This window comes from Vigna unguiculata, chromosome 7 (genome assembly GCF_004118075.2).
Source record: "Vigna unguiculata cultivar IT97K-499-35 chromosome 7, ASM411807v1, whole genome shotgun sequence".
NCBI lineage: Eukaryota > Viridiplantae > Streptophyta > Magnoliopsida > Fabales > Fabaceae > Vigna > Vigna unguiculata.
In genome coordinates, this window is record NC_040285.1 from 27,599,641 (window position 1) to 27,617,447 (window position 17,807).

Sequence of the window (17,807 nt, forward strand, 5' to 3'; positions counted from 1 at the left end):
AGTCAAAATGTATCACCGAAAGTCGACTTTCCGAAATAAAAAAACTAATTCTATTTTAAACATTTTTAATTCTTTTTAAAATTTATGTTTTCTAAATTTTAATTGTTTTTTAGTTTATTATTTGTTTATTTTTTTTTATGTTTTCATATTTCTTAATATATATTTTAAAAATAAAATTATATTAATATCTATATATATAATTTTATTTTTATTTAATATACTGAAAAATAAATATAAATATAAAATAAGTAAAATTAAACTAATATTAAACTTTAAATAAAAAAACAAAAAATAAAAAAATTATTCTGCTTCATTTAATTTTATTTAATATTTAAATTGATTTGAAAATAATAAAACTTTAAATTAAAAAAAAAAGAAAATATATATCTATATATATTTTCGTTTTTTTTAAATTTAAAATTTCATTATTTACATACATACATATATATATATATATATATATATATATATATATATATATATATATATATATATATATATATATATATATATATATATATATATATATATATATAAATATATGTGTGTTATTTTAAATATGATTTTTTAATTCTTTTTTATTTTTATTAAATTTTGAATAAATTATATTAAAATAAATTTAAATTTAAAAATATAAAAAAATATATAATTGGAAAATATAAAATACTATACACATTAAATGTATAAATAAAATAAATATAGTAATATCAAAAATAAATAAAAATAAATAAAATTGAAAAATAATTTAAATTAAAATAGTAAAACTTTAACTAAAAACAGAAAAAAAAATCTAAAGTCATTTTTCTTTTAAATTTATATATTTTATAATTTTTAATATTTTTAATATGTGTTTTAAAAAATAAAATAAAATTTAGAAAACATAAATTTAAAAAGAATTAAAAATATTTAAAATATAATTAATTTTTGATTTCCGGAAGTCGACTTCTGGTAATGTTTTTTGACTTCCGGTGATAATTTTTGACTTTCGGAAGTCGACTTCCGCTGAACATTTTGCCTTCCGAAAGTCGACTTTCGGTGATATATTTTGGCTTTTGGAAGTCGACTTCCGGTGAACATTTTGACTTTCGGAAGTCGACTTCCGGTGAATATTTTGACTTTCGAAAGTTGACATCCGAAAGTCAGTTTGAGGTGTGATGTTCATGGGTTTCCTTAAATGGTCAAAGGATATTTTGGGAATTTATAAAAAAATTGGAGGTGCAGAAGAAATGCTTGGAGGTTTAAGAAGAAAGACTCCAGGAAGTAAAAGCCTATTTTTTTTCTTGAACTGTAGAAGTGGAATTGTGAGTTTGGGCCTGAAGAGAGGCATCCAGAGTCAAGAATAAAATGCACTTTTCTCTTCTTGTACCCCCACAATGTCTAATTTCACCCTTCTAATTTTACAGAGATCACATGCATTCGAAAATAAGCTTTTCTAAACGAACTTCTAGCCTTCCTTCCTTCTCAAAAAATACAGTAACAAAGAATGAAGAATATTTTAATTATATATATATATATATATATATATATATATATATATATATATATATATATTATTAGTATTGATGTATGAGAAGAAAAAACCATAAAATGGCTTACATGCTGCATAGAAGCATATAGTTGAGAAAATCCAATTTCATTAAAAGTTGTGTGAGAATTATTTATTTGATTCAAATCTGATATAATAAAAACTTGAAAATATGTAGAAGATAAATGAATTAATATGATATATATTTTTTAATAAATTGCTGAAATAAATGAAAAAATATCTAACTAAAACTAGTTTATATTTTTCAGAGAAAAAAAAAAGCCATGTTTTGGAAAATATAATTCGTTTATTTCAAAAAGATAAAAGATAGACACAGACTACGCTATATAATAGGAATGGAGATGTCCATTAGAGAGAACCGAAGAAGTGCTGATACAGATCTCATTAGACATACTGATATCATTATAATTATTGAAAGCATGAAAATGGAGGTGCTAATGGGCTTCAATTCTTCAATGGAGGCTCGTTAAGTCTAGTTAGGGCCTTCTCGAGCTGGGCCCATTTCTGCTCCAAGGTGCCAATGTACCCAATGGACATTCTCACAAGCCCAGGTGAAATCCCAGCGAGCTTCTGTTCCTCTGAGCTCAACTCGCTGCTGGTGCTGCTTCCAGAACAAGACATGAGAGTCTCGTAGTACCCCAAGCTCACCGCCATGAACCCGAACTGTCCATAGTTCTGCAAGTGGTTCATCAACCGGTTAGCCCTCTCCTCAGTCTCCATATCCACACAGATAAGCCCACCGAACCCATACTCAGCATTGTGCATCGACTTCAGTAACTGGTGCTGCGGGTGCTCCTCCAGGCCCGGGTAGATCACCCTCAGGCCCAGGCTTTTCAGCCTCCTTGCAAACATTAAAGCCCGCTGACTGTGCTCCTTCATCCTTAAGCCCAGGTGCGGGATTCTCTCAGAAAGTTCAAATGCCACCTTTGCATTCATCGTTGGGCCCAAAAGCATCAAGGCCCCTTGTGTCAGGTCCATCATCTTGTTCACCAGGCTTGCAGGCCCGCACACAGCCCCTGTCAAGTTCTCAATCATAATTTTTATTGTTGCAGGTGTTCTATTTATGGCTTCTGCCACCAAATGCATTGTACATCTAACTTTTTTTGTTATTTTTATTATTTGTAGAAGTTTAGGATATATTTAATTCTTTCATGAATAGAGTTTTGCTATAATAAGAGACTGCATATATCAGTTTGAAAAAATAATAATAACTAAATTTGTATGTTTTTTCTTCTGTATGGAAGCAAAAAATATATGAAGTGTTATGATTTTATCTCTTGGCTAAAAACAAATCTTTTAAAAGCAAAGTAACACGTGTAACACGTCAAAAAGAAGGTAGCAGAAGTTGTCGCCAAAATTCACGTGATTCTTAGGTCACTGGTGAAGGGTACAGCAGCATCACATCAGTTCAAAAAAGTATATTCTGTTTAATATACTATTCAGCATTTGCAAATAATAATAATTTATCAAGAAACTTAAAAACAATTATCTTAGATCAACCAAAATTTGAAATCAGGTGAGGTTGTGTGAAATAATGTTCTTTTAATTTATTTTCTCAAGAAGTTTTTATAAATTAAATCAATGATATAAAATAAATTATAATCATCTCATAAGTTAAATTAACTTATGCACGTAATCAACAAAAATATTTCTAATGAAAAATAAGTATTAAAGAAACCTGTTTCATGTTTTTTTTTTCCTAAAACTATTCAGAAAATTTTATCTAAATAGGACTTTAGTAGGTTTACGCGTTTTTTTTGTACTAAAATGTTTGAAATTTAAAATATAAATATAGTTGTATGGAAGTATATATGTATTTTATATTAATACACATCATCAACTATTATACGATAAATGTACGTAATTTTATATTTTAAAAAATCATACTATATAAGTTCTGGTTGACAAAAAAACTATCAAGCAAGCACTATGAATTCAGAAAATATTTTTTATTATATGAAAAATTAATTTAAAAAAAGTAAAGTCATTTGGTGTACAGAAAATAAAGTTTAACTACTCTCCACTACCAACTTTCCAACGCAGTCGGAAAAGAGCCTCCGAACAATGACAAATTATTCTCACACTGTCGTGTTACACTTTCATTAGTTCATGGAGTGGCAGGGATATTTCAGAATCCTCTTTTTCTTTCCTAACTATATTAATTATTTAAAACACCTTTGAATTCGAAAACAACAAGATCAGACACCACAATTTTCATCTTTTGCTTTTTCTTTCTTCATCTTCCTTATTTTTCCTTTTATCACTTATTGTATAATTCTAGCTACCCTGCTCAGAGTTATTATAATTTTAGAATAATAAATAACTATTTTATGTCATTTAAAAATAATTTTTAAAATTCACCATAATATACATAATTACTTAATTATAATAACATTTAAATATTAATCTAGCAAATCAGATCACTTCAATTATAAACATTCCTGAAAAAAACATTAAAGTTTTGTTTAGCAAAGTTTACAGGTCCTACTTAATATAAAAAGTAAAATATTTTTGTTATTTTGTTATGAATGTGCTATTAGGACTTGTACTGATATTTCAACATGTGAGATGGATACACATCATTATCAGGATAAACTCAATGACTTGTCCTTTGTGGATTCGTGATCCATAAAAAGGAGTGTTTTATAATTATTTTATTTCAAGAAAATTCTCTAAAGATACCATTATTAAACTAATAATACCACAAATGCAAAACATCTTTTTTAAGGATATTTTTGTTTATATGTCTAATTGTTTTGTCATCTAACTTTTATCATAATTTTTTTAACTTATTTTATTTTCTCAGTAATCATTTAATATGACTCTAAATTTCTGTCTCTTTCTCTATTTTTCTATTATTTTCTTTATTTGTTCATTTAATACATCTGTAAATTTATGTCTTTTTCTCATTTATTGTATTTATAGATCTCTATCTTTTCGTCACTTTCTTCCACACACATTCAATTCGAATACATAGCTTTTACCTCCTTTAAGAAACAGAATAAAATATTAAATATATAAACTAAAATAATTAATTGTTGTCATAGAAAAGAAATGTCATATTTTATGTTTTAATACTAGTTTTTAATTCATAGTATATACATCTAATTTTAATAGTCAAACTAAGAAAAAAGAATTTATTGTGGCACATATTCTTTTTCATTAAATATTTTTGGGTTGTGTGCTTACTGAATTTAAGAAGAAAAAAAAATGTGTGAGTGTATAATAAAAACAAAAGTATCTTACCACAATAATTTTATTAAATATGTAGTAACTAACTAACATTAATTAATTATTTAATATTAATTCATTCATTCAGTGATGAATAAGGAAGAATCTAAGAGAGAATGGTAAGACGACAAAGATACCTGCGATTATGTCGGCCCCACCGCTGATGAACTTGGAGATACTGTGAACCACCACATCAGCACCAAGACGCGCCGGTGAAAGCACCATGGGTGCGAACGTGTTGTCCACCACCACCGTCACACCCTTCCGTCGAGCCATACGGCACAGCTCCGGTATGTTCGCCACCGTCAGTGTTGGGTTTGAAATTGACTCGAAGTAAAGCACTTTGGTCTTCCCCTCCACCATGGCCTCATCCACCATAGTAAGATCCGTCACCTCCACGAAGCTTGTTGTTGTCCCACACGTGCGTGGAAGAAAGTGCGAGAGCAGCGCGTGGGTCCCACCGTACAAAGTTCTTGAGGCCACCACGTGATCCCCCTGACTGCAGAGCTGCATCAGCACAACACTGATCGCCGACATCCCACTCGCGGTGCAGTACGCCGCCTCTGTGCCCTCCAGTGCGGCCATAAGGCGGCTCAGGTTTAGCACCGTCGGGTTGAAGTGGCGGCTGTAGATGAAGAAGTCGCGGTCGGGGCCAAGCTCGCCGGTGAACATGCGGCGCATCGTCTCGGGCTCCATCACAGTAAAAGTCGCCGACGCCTCGATCGACATGTTCACTCCGCCGTGCTCCCCGAACTCATGCCGCGCACTGGCCAGCGCCGCTGCTGGATCCGCCTCCGCATGCAGCATGAGCTTCTTGGAGTCTCCGCCGTCAGGTTCGTCAGAGCGGTTGCGCTTCTGAGTGGCCAAAACGTACGTGTCCGCCATTGATTGCAGTGGTGGTGTTGAAAAGAAGAAGTTTTTTTTTTCGCGTGAGTTGTAGCAACTAGTGTGCCACGAAAGCTCTTGTTTGTTGTAGTAATCCAATTTGAGCATAACTTCTTCTATTTATAATACTTTTTCATCATTCATTTAACAATTGTTTCACCTCAATCTTCCACGTTCCTCGTCCTTTGTCCGCATCGACATCTCGTCCTTATTGCCACGTGATGAGTTTTATCTTTTTAAATTTAATTTAATGAAATTAATACATTATTATGTTTTTATCTACTTTTTTAGATAATATTTTTAAAAATAGATTTCTCTCTATAATAGGCACGAGTTGTTAAATGGAGAGGATAAATTCAAAATTTTAAGATCATTCGAGAAAGAAAAAGTAGCAATATATATTTATGTAAATTTATGTAAATAGAAAGTGCGAATACAAACAAAAAACTCGTGAGTTTTGTGTATTCTTATTTACGTTCATTTTGTTCATTTCTTTTTCCACACCTATCAAAGAAAGTATAAGTGGAGCTCATCTTTTCTAAGTTGGTGTAAATTATATAAATAGTTGTTGGGAGATTAATCACACACTTTTTCTAAAGAATAGTAATATTGAATAGTTCCACATTCTTTCATCATGATATCATTGACGATTCAACTTTATTTTAACCATTTTATTATGTTTTCTATTTCCAAAATTACATTTCCTTCTCGATTTTTGTGTATTACAAGAAAAAGGACGAGTATACAGACAAAATGTTTGTGCGCGTAAGAACATCATGTGATGAAACATCATGTGATGAAGGGGAAACACAAGCACCTACGTCCATGAAATACGTCACATATACTTAACATAGCTATCGTACGTATTGACTTCACCGTATCTATATAATAATTAGATTAAGTTTGTTATTACGATTAAATTAACATTAATACCAATAGCGACACGTTATAAGAGTGGGATTATTATACAAGTTACTAAACAAAACAGGTTTATTCGGACCAAACCATTAAGTATTTTAAAATTAGAGTTTTAAAGTTGTTTGAAGTATTATTTTTAAAACACTCATTAATGGATCAAACTCTTATTGTATATTATCTTTAATGGAATATATCTTATCCTTTTTTCTATTCGGAAACATAATGAACAACCGATCTTATCTTAAACATCAAAATAATTACAAAAATTATTGTGGCTTGGCAACCTGCATACAGAACAAAACTTGGATTTTTTTTTTGTACTCCAGCTTGTTTTTATTTTAAAAATAATGCATTAATCATTTTAAAAAATGATAAAATATATAACAGCTTTTGAAAAAAATAAAACGATGACTTCATAATTGTATATGCATAACTGTTGCAGTCGCTTTCTATTTCAGAAGTTAATATTAGATCCATCGGATTCCTATAACTATTGGTCTGACAAATTTTCAGGAGAATCCTATGATCACAATCCGTGGAATAAAATGTACCAACAAGAAAGAATATATATAACAAAATGTTAGAATTTTTATTCTTTACCGAGCTTCGCTGTGTCTTCAAAGTATTTTAGTATATTTGTGGTATCTTCAAATTAGAAAAAAATAATATATCAACACCTGTGTATTTTGATACTAAGTAGAGAGGACAGTAAAAAAAATATTAATAAAAAATCTAGTCTCCAAAATGTTGTTATTAAAGATTTTCTTAAAAAAAAAAAATCAACCTATTGTATATGAGCTTGGTTTGTATAACTCTTTTGCGTAACTATGTTTTTTTTTGGAAGAATTACACTATATTTAAAACCAACCAACAAATATCAACGTACATTCAAATTGATAAATATGATAAAATGATGAAAACTAAACGAAGAGAAAAATAAAAGAATTAAATATGTTTTACTATCTCCATTTTTTTTGTCATAATTGTTCCATTTGATTATTCTTTTTCACGTTCAATTATGTTTTATTTTTTGTCAATTTTTGTCCATTTTGCTAATTCATGTGAATAATACAAGTTAGGTGTCAGTTTGCTATTTTTTTATTTAAAAAAATATTATTTTCTAATTAAAATATGTTCATGTGTCAAATTAATATTGTGTCACGTGTCAATATCAATGTCACATGTCAATTTATGGTAGTATCATTTTTTGTTTAATATATTCACTATATTCGTTATTTTTATTCAATTCAAATTCAAATTTATTTTTAAAATGAAACAATTTTGTTGGTTTTTTTTTGTATTTCGGAGTCTGTTTGAAGTCACATTTGTAAATATGGTCTGTTAATTTTTTTTTGCCAAATAGGATTAAGTCGTCAAGGTGGAGGACGACTTTACAGATGAAGTCGTCCTCCACCCAGCCGGTTTCTAGTTTTTTTTTTTAAAGTAATGTCGTCCTTACAGTGTTAGGAAAAAGTGAAGTTATCCTCATAAATAACGACTTCATTTTTCAGGGTTTTTATTTCACAAAATTATTGAATTTTGATTATTTCTTAATTTAAATTTATTGGAAGAATAAATAGTAAAAAAAATTAATGAAATAAAAATAAACATTAATATATTTTAACATTGATTAATAATTAAAATATAATAATTAAATAAAAGTGAAAAATATAAAAAAAATACACAAAGCTGCAACGTTAAAAAAAATAAAAACTGAAAAATTTGAAGAAAAAAAAAGGAAAAGTGAAGTGGTTATCTGACGACAACTTCACTTTTCAACAAAAGCGTCGTCTTTATGGACGAAATTGTATTTTTGAGAAAACAAAAAAGAGAAACAAGGACCTTATTTTACAATTTTGTGGTCAAACATACCATAAAATACAAAAGAAGTCCAAATTTGTCAGTTTCACGTTAAGATCAAATCTAATTTCTATACTAATGTTATACTAATGTTTTATTAAAATTAAAATTTTTATTAATTAATTTTTAAATTCAATTATAAATTATTAAATTTAATTATAAATTTAATTTAATTCTTAGAATATAATTATTAAATATTTACTTCTAATAATTATATTCTAAATATACTAATATTAAATTTAGAACATTTAATATTTTTAATATTTCTAATATTTTTATACGTCAATAATTTTATAAACATTAGTATATTTAGAATATCATTATTAGAAAATAATATTTAATAATTATATTCTAATAAAATTATATAATTATATTTTATTTGTAATTGAATCTAAACTAATATTTCTAAAACTAATACATAAAAGCTCAAATTTGTCGGTTCCAAGATCAAATCTAATTTCTATTATACTAATGTTTTATTAAAATTAATATTTATTAATTAATTAGAATATAATTATTAAATATTTACTTCTAATAATTATATTCTAAATATACTAATATTAAATTTATAACATTTAATATTTCTAATATTTCTAATATTTTTATATGTCAATAATTTTATAAATATCAGTATATTTAAAATATCATTATTAGAAAAAATATATTTAATAATTATATTCTAATAAAATTATATAATTATATTTTATTTAGTAACTGAATCTAAACTAATATTTATAAAATTAACATTTAAATTTTAGAACATTAAAATTTCTAAAATACTTTTAATATTTTTAGATATCAATAATTTTAGAAATAATAGTATATTTTAAATATAATTATTAAAAAAAACATTTAATAATTATATTTAAATAATATAATAATAATTATATTATATTTGATAATTGAATCTAAACTAATATTCCTAAAATTGACATTTAAATTTAGAACATTTAATATTTTTAAAATATTTTTAATATTTTTAGAAGTAATTAATTTTAGAATAAGAGTATATTTAGAATTTAATTATTATAAGAAAATATTTTATAATTATATTCTAATAATATTATAATAATTGTATTTTATTTTCTAAAATATTTTTAACATTTTTAGATGTCAATGATTTTTAAAATAAGAATATATTTAGAATATAATTATTAGAAAAAAATATTTAACAATTATATTCTAATAATATTATAATAATTATATTTTATTTAATAATCGAATCGAAAAATTATATTTAATTTATAATTAAATATAATAATTTATAATTAAATTTTATAAATAAATAATAAAAATGTTAATTTTAATAAAAATATTTATATAATATTTATATAAAAATTAAATTTGATTTGATTTTCGAAGAAATTAAATTATTTCATTTTAATAATAATCAGAATTAACTGAAAAAAAAATAAAAGATATAATATGACATTGATGTGAACAATTTCATTTTTAAAATTTTAAAAAATAATAAAATAAAATAAAAATTTAAAAAAGTAAGATAAAATAGCATACATAGACATTATTCATAAATATTAACTATTTCAACTATGTTAATATGAAGAATTAAATTAATAAAAAGAATTATAACTTGAACTCTCTATATATATATATAGCCTGAAAAAAAACATTTAATACATAAAGTTATATGTCTATGTCCTGTGTATATAGGTGGCCTTTTGATGCATGTGCAGTTAATATTATCATTTTGGCGTTATACACCCAGACGCTTCCAGAACTTTAAAATAAGTGAATAATATCGTATGATTTCGTCTCCTCTAATCTCGGATATAAGATGCTCCACTATTTGTATCCTTATTTTCTCGGTATATAAAATAATCGCACATAAGTTGTAAAAAATAACAATTTATATAGATATTTAGTAAATTTATTTTTCTATTAAAAAGTAAAAAATCAAATATTTAAAAAGTTTTTAAATATTTGATAAATTATGATATAAATTTTGGTGCATTAGTTCATCACACATCTATTGAAATTTTATGATTCTAATTCAATTAGAGGCAAAAACTTTCATCCAATTTTAGTACTCTAATTCAAATAACCGATGATCGACTTATAAAAAAAACAAAATATAAACAATTCTAAACAAGTAAACTTCAATTATACACTTCAATTATATGTGTATGTAAGTCCTTTGTATAAATTTTTGTTTTAGTAATTTATTAAAAAAGACATTTTGATTGCATCTCATTTTAAACGTGACACAAGAGTCGGTCACGTATAAATACAATCAATTTTATACATTTTTTTTCAAATATGATACATATTTTATATTCGTGATAAAAGTGATATAGAATTACTTCAAATTATTGATGACTTTTAAAAGAGGATTATTAAAATTAAATTTAGAGATAAAAATGAAAGGTAATAGATTGAAACAGACTGAGGAAAAAAATGGAAAATACATTCTAAAACATATTTATACCGGTATTGATCAGAAATTATGATATAATGAATGATTGTTGACTTGTATTACAATTAATTAAAAGACATGTTAGTTTAACTAATTATTAATTTGATCTTTTTATGTTGACAATACAACTAAAGTTCCATTTTAAATGTTGATGATTTTAGTTTCTTGGTAAACATGAATGAAACATGTGTTTAAATGACTATTTTTTTTTTTTGTATAAAATAATTTCGATTCCAAAATTATCACGTCTACGTTTTTTAAAACATTGATGGTATGCTTTATTTTGAAATTGTTAAAGGTGGTCAAAATAAAAGTAAAAAATATGTAGGTCATAAGAAATAAAAGTAAAAAATATGTAGGTCATAAGAAATGAAAGTTGAGTTCTACGTATATTTTTAAAGTGAGTATAATTATTTTTTCTTAAGTTGACTTTGTGATAGGTTTTTGGATCAGAGTCACATGGGCCTAATGGAAAATGAAATAAACAGAGTATATTTCAAATAATATATCTTTGTATTAAGCATGTAACTTTTTGGATCCTGAAGTTGATATCGATTTGGATAAACGGTTGTTGTTGGGATTATTTGAGGGGTTTTATTGGGATTGAACGTTAATGAATTATGAGTCATCTATTACAACTACAACATTGTCTTTAGTAAAAATCTTTAGTTAATGAATTTGTGAGGTTTTTTTTTATATTATTATATTCAAAGTGACATTTTAATTTATACTAATTTTTTTTATGTGTGAGTCTATTCTACATGTGCATATTCTTTTCTAAGAAAAATATTTTCGATCACAGCCATAATAATGATTCTTATCTATATTATTATTTTTTATAATTGGACACACTTGTCTGAAAATTTTGTTAAAGAGATTTTTTCTATGAAACTCTTAAATATATTTGTACACACCTGACTTTGAGATATTCAAATATATATTTGTAACCAAATAAAATATATTTAACCAATTGTTATTCAAATAAATTGATTATAATCGAATGATGATATCTTAATCGTAGGTATTTAATAACTATCTATATCTCATATTTATTTTGATTATATTGCTACCTTTATTTAAGGTTTCAAAAATCTATAAATATAAATTCATCTCACAAGGAGTACTTACTTAATTCTCATTGTCACTCTTATACTTAATTCCTTGTGCTTTTGTTGATTTTGGCATTAAAAATTTTATTGTAGATGGATCTGTCATGAGCCTCCTTATTAATAACTCGACGAAAAATCATCAAATTTACCAACTTCTGAGAGCCTTACTCTCTTCACCTAAAAAAACATTTCGTCCAATAATTCGACAATAAATATACTATAAATGTCATTGTCTATATAGGATTTAATGCATATGTCAAATTTAAAAGAAAGGAAAGAAAAATGTCAAGGAGACTACTTGGAATAAGACAACGTACCAATACTTGAAACTGAAAGAATGAAGACAAAAGACAAGATAAGACAAGACGTGCAGCTTAGAAAAAATTAGGTCATAATATTTTTTACTATATATATATATATAATGGTATTTTTGTGAATTAAAGTTTAGCGGGTACGGATATCCACGGGTACATATACTTGTACCTGTCCCGTTAACATGCGGGTATCAAAAGTACTTATTCGTAGGTAATGGGTATCCATTTTTAATATTCGTTTCTTACCGATTTTATCTGTGCTCATGGGTACGAATTTTTTTGACATACCTAATTCTCATAAACTCCATTTTCAAGTTTTTCATCATCCACTATTTCTTCAATTAGGAAAATCTTGTAAAATGTGATGCAAAATTAGAAGGTGTGGAATCTCGTGCAAGAAGAAAGGAGATCAAAGGTGAAGCATGGAGCATGGGTATGGTGCATAACCTTCTTATTTACAACCTTCAGACAAACAATGGAGGTGTAGGCGTTGTAGGGATGCAAGGAGTTGCAATGACTATATGGAGGTGTAACAAGTATATGAAGATTAGAGTTGTCAAAATGGATTAAAATCCGTGAGCTAACTCGACCCACCATGGATTCGAGTCCGGTTTGGTTAAAAAAAGTTACGAATTTCAGTACGAACCAAAAATGGTTCCGACTCACCAAGAACCTAGCTCACCCGGGTTTAGCCCATGGTGAGTTAGGTTGGTTCACCAACCCGAACATAGAAAAAAAAAACGTATCTCACTCTTAACTTAACAATCTAGTCCAAAGCACAAGCAAACTTTTCTTTTCTTTTTCGAAATTTTAGAAGAGAGAGGTCCAGTTCATGTTCACTGTTTACCTTTGTTTCCCATTGGTATTTTCTTTTTCCTGGGGTAACAAGGTGTAATCTAGGATTTTTTATCTTCTCCTCCAATTTCCAATTCTGGATTGTATTGAAATTTAAGCTTTAAGACAAATATGTTAGATTGAGTTTTTTGAATATTTAGATTTTATTTAGAATTATGATTTAGTTTTTGGGATGAATGATTTTTTATTTCTAAAATGATAACAAATATATATTTTTTTAAAATAAGTTTGAATTTTTTAAATTTTGGTTACATATTAAAAAGAATGTTAGATTGAAGAAAAAATATTGTAAATTTTTTAATTAACCAAGTCAACCCTTTTAACCCACCAATCCGTAGTGGGTTGGGTCAAACTCAAATTTATTGAGCTTAATAATAAGTGAGTCGGGTTGAGTTGACTCACTAAGTGGTTAACCCATGATGGACCGAGTGACCCATTTTTAACAACTCTAATGGAGGATATTTATGAGATTTTCATAAACACGAGGGTGTAAGAAGAAAATATGGGGTTACAAGAAGAAATGCACTTTTGTTTGTGCTCTTTGTGGTTTTCGTGATATTTTGGGCCGAAATAAAGTCTGGAAATACCTTTAATAAAAGAAAATAAATATGACATAAATTTTTCAAAAATAAGATGTATATATTAGAAACTTATTATAAAAATCTTATTTTTTCAAACACTAACAACATATTTTATATTAAAGTACTCTCTATTATTTCATTTACTTTAAGTTTTTCGTCAATATCTATATTGTGTTGATGTTTTCATATTAACCGTCCAATTTTTAATTCAAATAGATATTTCTCGGTTGCTTTCTTTTTTTTATTTATGTTTTTTAATATTATGTATGTTGGCAGATAAAAGATTAAGTTATCGCAGTCGCTTTTATTTCTTTCCATATGTTTGTTTTTTATCTCATGAGGTTCTTTTATATTTTATTGAAATTAAAAAAGAAAAAGGATTAGAATATAGTAATTTCTTAGATAAACAAATATGAAATGAAATTCTAAATTGTATCGAACAACTAGAAATTGTAAAATGTTGGCAACAATTACTGTGTATAGAGAATTATGAAGTATTTTTTTTTATATTTTTAAAGTTATCCTTATTTTTGTATTTATAAATTCATGAATTTAGTATTTGTATTTCTAAAGTTTAGGGGTGACAATGTTGGTTTGGTCCGGCGGGTCGGTCTGTAGGTCCACTAAGAAAACGCATGGCCGGTTGAGATATTGAGTCCCTTAATCCGTAAAAGCGCAACTCGCATAACCCACATCCTGCATGTGTTGACCTGTGACTTGCATAAAAAAAAACTTACACTTGTGTATATTGGTTACTTACATTCTGGACTTTTTCATGAACGTTCTTATGAGTGAAAAATACAAGTATTATGTATTTTTGAATGTGCTAAAATTTGAAGAATACATCGTGTATGTCAAAGTACGAATCTGAATATGGTGAAAATGTTAAAATTATCAATTTATCATTCAACTCCCTAAAGTTTTTGTTTTGTGAACTTGTTAAAGTTTTCCAATTTATTATACATTGAAAATTTTATCATAAGATTTAAAAAAAAAAAATTCAAGCTAGCCCGCGAGCCAAAACTTACACAGGACAGGTCAAATTTTTCAGGCTGCATCTTTAACGCGGGGTGGGTCAACCCGATCTGTATTTTACAGGTCAAGTGCGGGACAAGCCTAAATGGGTTGGGCTGACCCTTATTGCCACCTCTACCTAAAATATATAATAATGCAAAACTATGGAATGATGATTCTGATATTCAATTTAAGGAAAAATATTAATGTTGCACTCAATAAATATAAGAAAATGAATAATAAGTCATAGATATGATTCTATAAAATCAAATTGATGTTCTTATAAATGGTAACTCCCCACTCAATTTTATAACAAAATTCATATGTATTCTATTTGTATTATAAACATATCCTTTATATAAGAAGAATTAAACAAGATCCTCTACATTCTATAATACTTCTCCATAACTAATATTTTAATATCCAATAATGCTGGATTTAATCTTTAAATTATTATTTTCTATATTTAATTAAAATATAAAAATTATAAAAAATTCAAAAAATCCCTCAAAAATCATATCATATAATTTTAATATTTTTTATATTTAAACTTATCATAAAAAATATAATATTTGATTTTCTCACTCTAATTTAATCCTTTTAAAACATCCTAAAGTAGTCCATGCTCACAATTCTTTACTAAAATATTGAATTTTTTAATTGTATTTATTGGCTATGTTACATTTATATTCTATTACTCTCTTGTGCAGTTTGTTGATGTAGTTCAGTTTTTATTTTCCTTTTTACTATAGTCTTGTGAATCATCAATATATTTATTCTCTGTATGGTTATTTTTCTAATTTTTTTCCTCTCTTTTCATCTTCTTTCATGTTACCCAACTTAAAATATTTCGAATCAAGATTCTACTCATCTTTTTTTTTCTTGCATTAATGCAGAACTATGATAGTAAGTGACACATTTTAAACACGTTAGAATCTCTTTTCTTTTTTTCTTTTCTACACACGTCTGTCTCTGTTCAATCAATCCAACTATAACTCTTCAATGACATGTTTAATATTTGTGTGGATGATTTTATATATATATATATATATATATATATATATATATATATATATATATATATATATATATATATATATATATATATATATATATGTGTGTGTGTGTGTGTGTGTGTGTGTGTGTGTTTTTCGGGTGTAGGGACCAAGAGCCTACCAAAGAACCTTTTTAAGCTTACTCCACTTCTCACTACAGTCATAACTTCTTCTCCAAGAAAATCCACTCCTTTGCTCGATCGGCTGGGATGACGATCGGGGTACCTGTCTATAGGGCTCCGATGCTTAAGTCAGTAATGAAGCGATCGGTGTATCAATTTAACTACCGTAATAAATGCGAATTCAAGATCCTCACCAACCTACCTTTGGGCCCTATTTATAGTTTCCGGTGTGGGCCTGTGATTAGGGTTCCTTAATCACGGCCCAATGATCCTCTAATCAAAATTACTAACTTGTTTAGTGTTAATTAACCCGATTGACTGGTTGTTCGACCGTGCAACCGACGACCGTTTGACTGGATTAGTTTTGGCTTTTTTTCGTGTATGGCTGATCGACCGACGGACGCATGTAAAGGACTACGTGAGTCTAAAGAGATGGATCCACCGATGGTTGATCCACCGATTGTCATTTATTAAGTTTAGGTGCCGCTCGTGCTTGTCCGATCGACCGATGTGCTATTGGGGATTAGTATCACTCGTTTAGGTGTTACCGATGGACCGATGGGCCTGAACGTGGTTGACTTGTGACTTGTTTGTATAGCCGTTCGACCGATAGTCTTTTAATGATGTTATGGGGTTAGTTTGTAGAGCCGATTAAACGATGGTCCTACGCAGTTTATTTACCAGGCCGTTCGATTGATAGTCTTTTATGTACGAGTTTTTCTAACCTTGGCTGATGGGACATACTGTACAAAATATATATATATATATATATATATATATATATATATATATAATTATAAATAAAAATGAAAAACTTTTTCTATTTTTTCCAAAATAAAGAAAACAATGTTAAAATTTAATAAAACTTTATTGCGCTAAAAAATATATCTATGAAAGTTAAAATTATAGATTTTAGTGGTTAAAAACCATAAAAATTAAATTTTCGACAATTAAAATAACCATAAAAATTACATATGTCAAATTGTAAGAGATATTTTAAATGTTGATATTGTTGTCAGACATAATAATAATAATAATAATAATAATAATAATAATAATAATAATAATAATAATAATAATAATAATAATAATAATAATCGTTTCAAATTTTAGTATTATTTAATAATATTTGATAATTAAAAATCGTCACAAAATATATCATATTTTAACAATTTTTATGATAAATTAAGAAGGAGAAGAAAAGTTATTATTTTGTATCTATTGAAATAATGGAACTCCTTATGAGCAATGTTATTAAAATCTTACAAGTATGGGACACCTAACACATAAGACATCCAAGGCAGAACATGAATGTCACTTATCGTTGAAGGATTGCAACTTTGCTCGTAACATCAGCCGATCATGCATCAAAGTTACAAAAATCACAAAATGACCAAACACCAATAGAACTAGAAGCAATGAAAATGCTTAAAATCACACAAATCACAACCAATATAGCTTCTTAAAACCATTACATCTACACAATGACCAATTTCTTATAACCATTAAATCTACACAAGAAGAGAAGACAAAACAATGGGTGAACACAAAAACCCTATAAGCGAAAATGTAGAAAAAGTTAACCTTTTAGGTTTCCAAATTTGAAAGGGATTCTTCCGTAGCTTTCGCGCTTCTTCTATGAGGTTCTTCTGTGGGAGGGTTCCGCGAGTGCTATGAGGTTCGAGAGGAGAAAAGAGTGGAGACTAAAAATGCCAGCTTCAATCATGCTTAAGAAAAGAATGCTTTGTGGGTGCAAAGCAATGGGCATGGGTTCCAAAATTGAAACTTCATATGTTTGAGAATTTTTCAAGATCGGAAGGAGGTTTGAGAATTTTTCAGAGTGGAGGGAAAATGAGTTATGTTTCAAAGATTAAATAATAAGT

At 27.3% G+C, this 17,807-nt stretch overlaps 1 protein-coding gene across 1 annotated transcript; it reads right to left on the bottom strand.

Annotated features, from left to right (window-relative positions):
- Positions 1-1,812: 1,812 nt before the first annotated feature.
- Positions 1,813-5,768, bottom strand: LOC114191725 (methionine gamma-lyase-like). The gene is made up of 2 exons (XM_028081085.1): positions 4,915-5,768; positions 1,813-2,562 (listed from the first exon to the last, which is right to left on the bottom strand). The coding sequence occupies exons 1-2, from the start codon at positions 5,660-5,662 to the stop codon at positions 1,991-1,993; spliced, it is 1,320 nt and encodes a 439-aa protein (XP_027936886.1). The 5' UTR covers positions 5,663-5,768; the 3' UTR covers positions 1,813-1,990.
- Between the last annotated feature and the right edge of the window lie 12,039 nt (positions 5,769-17,807).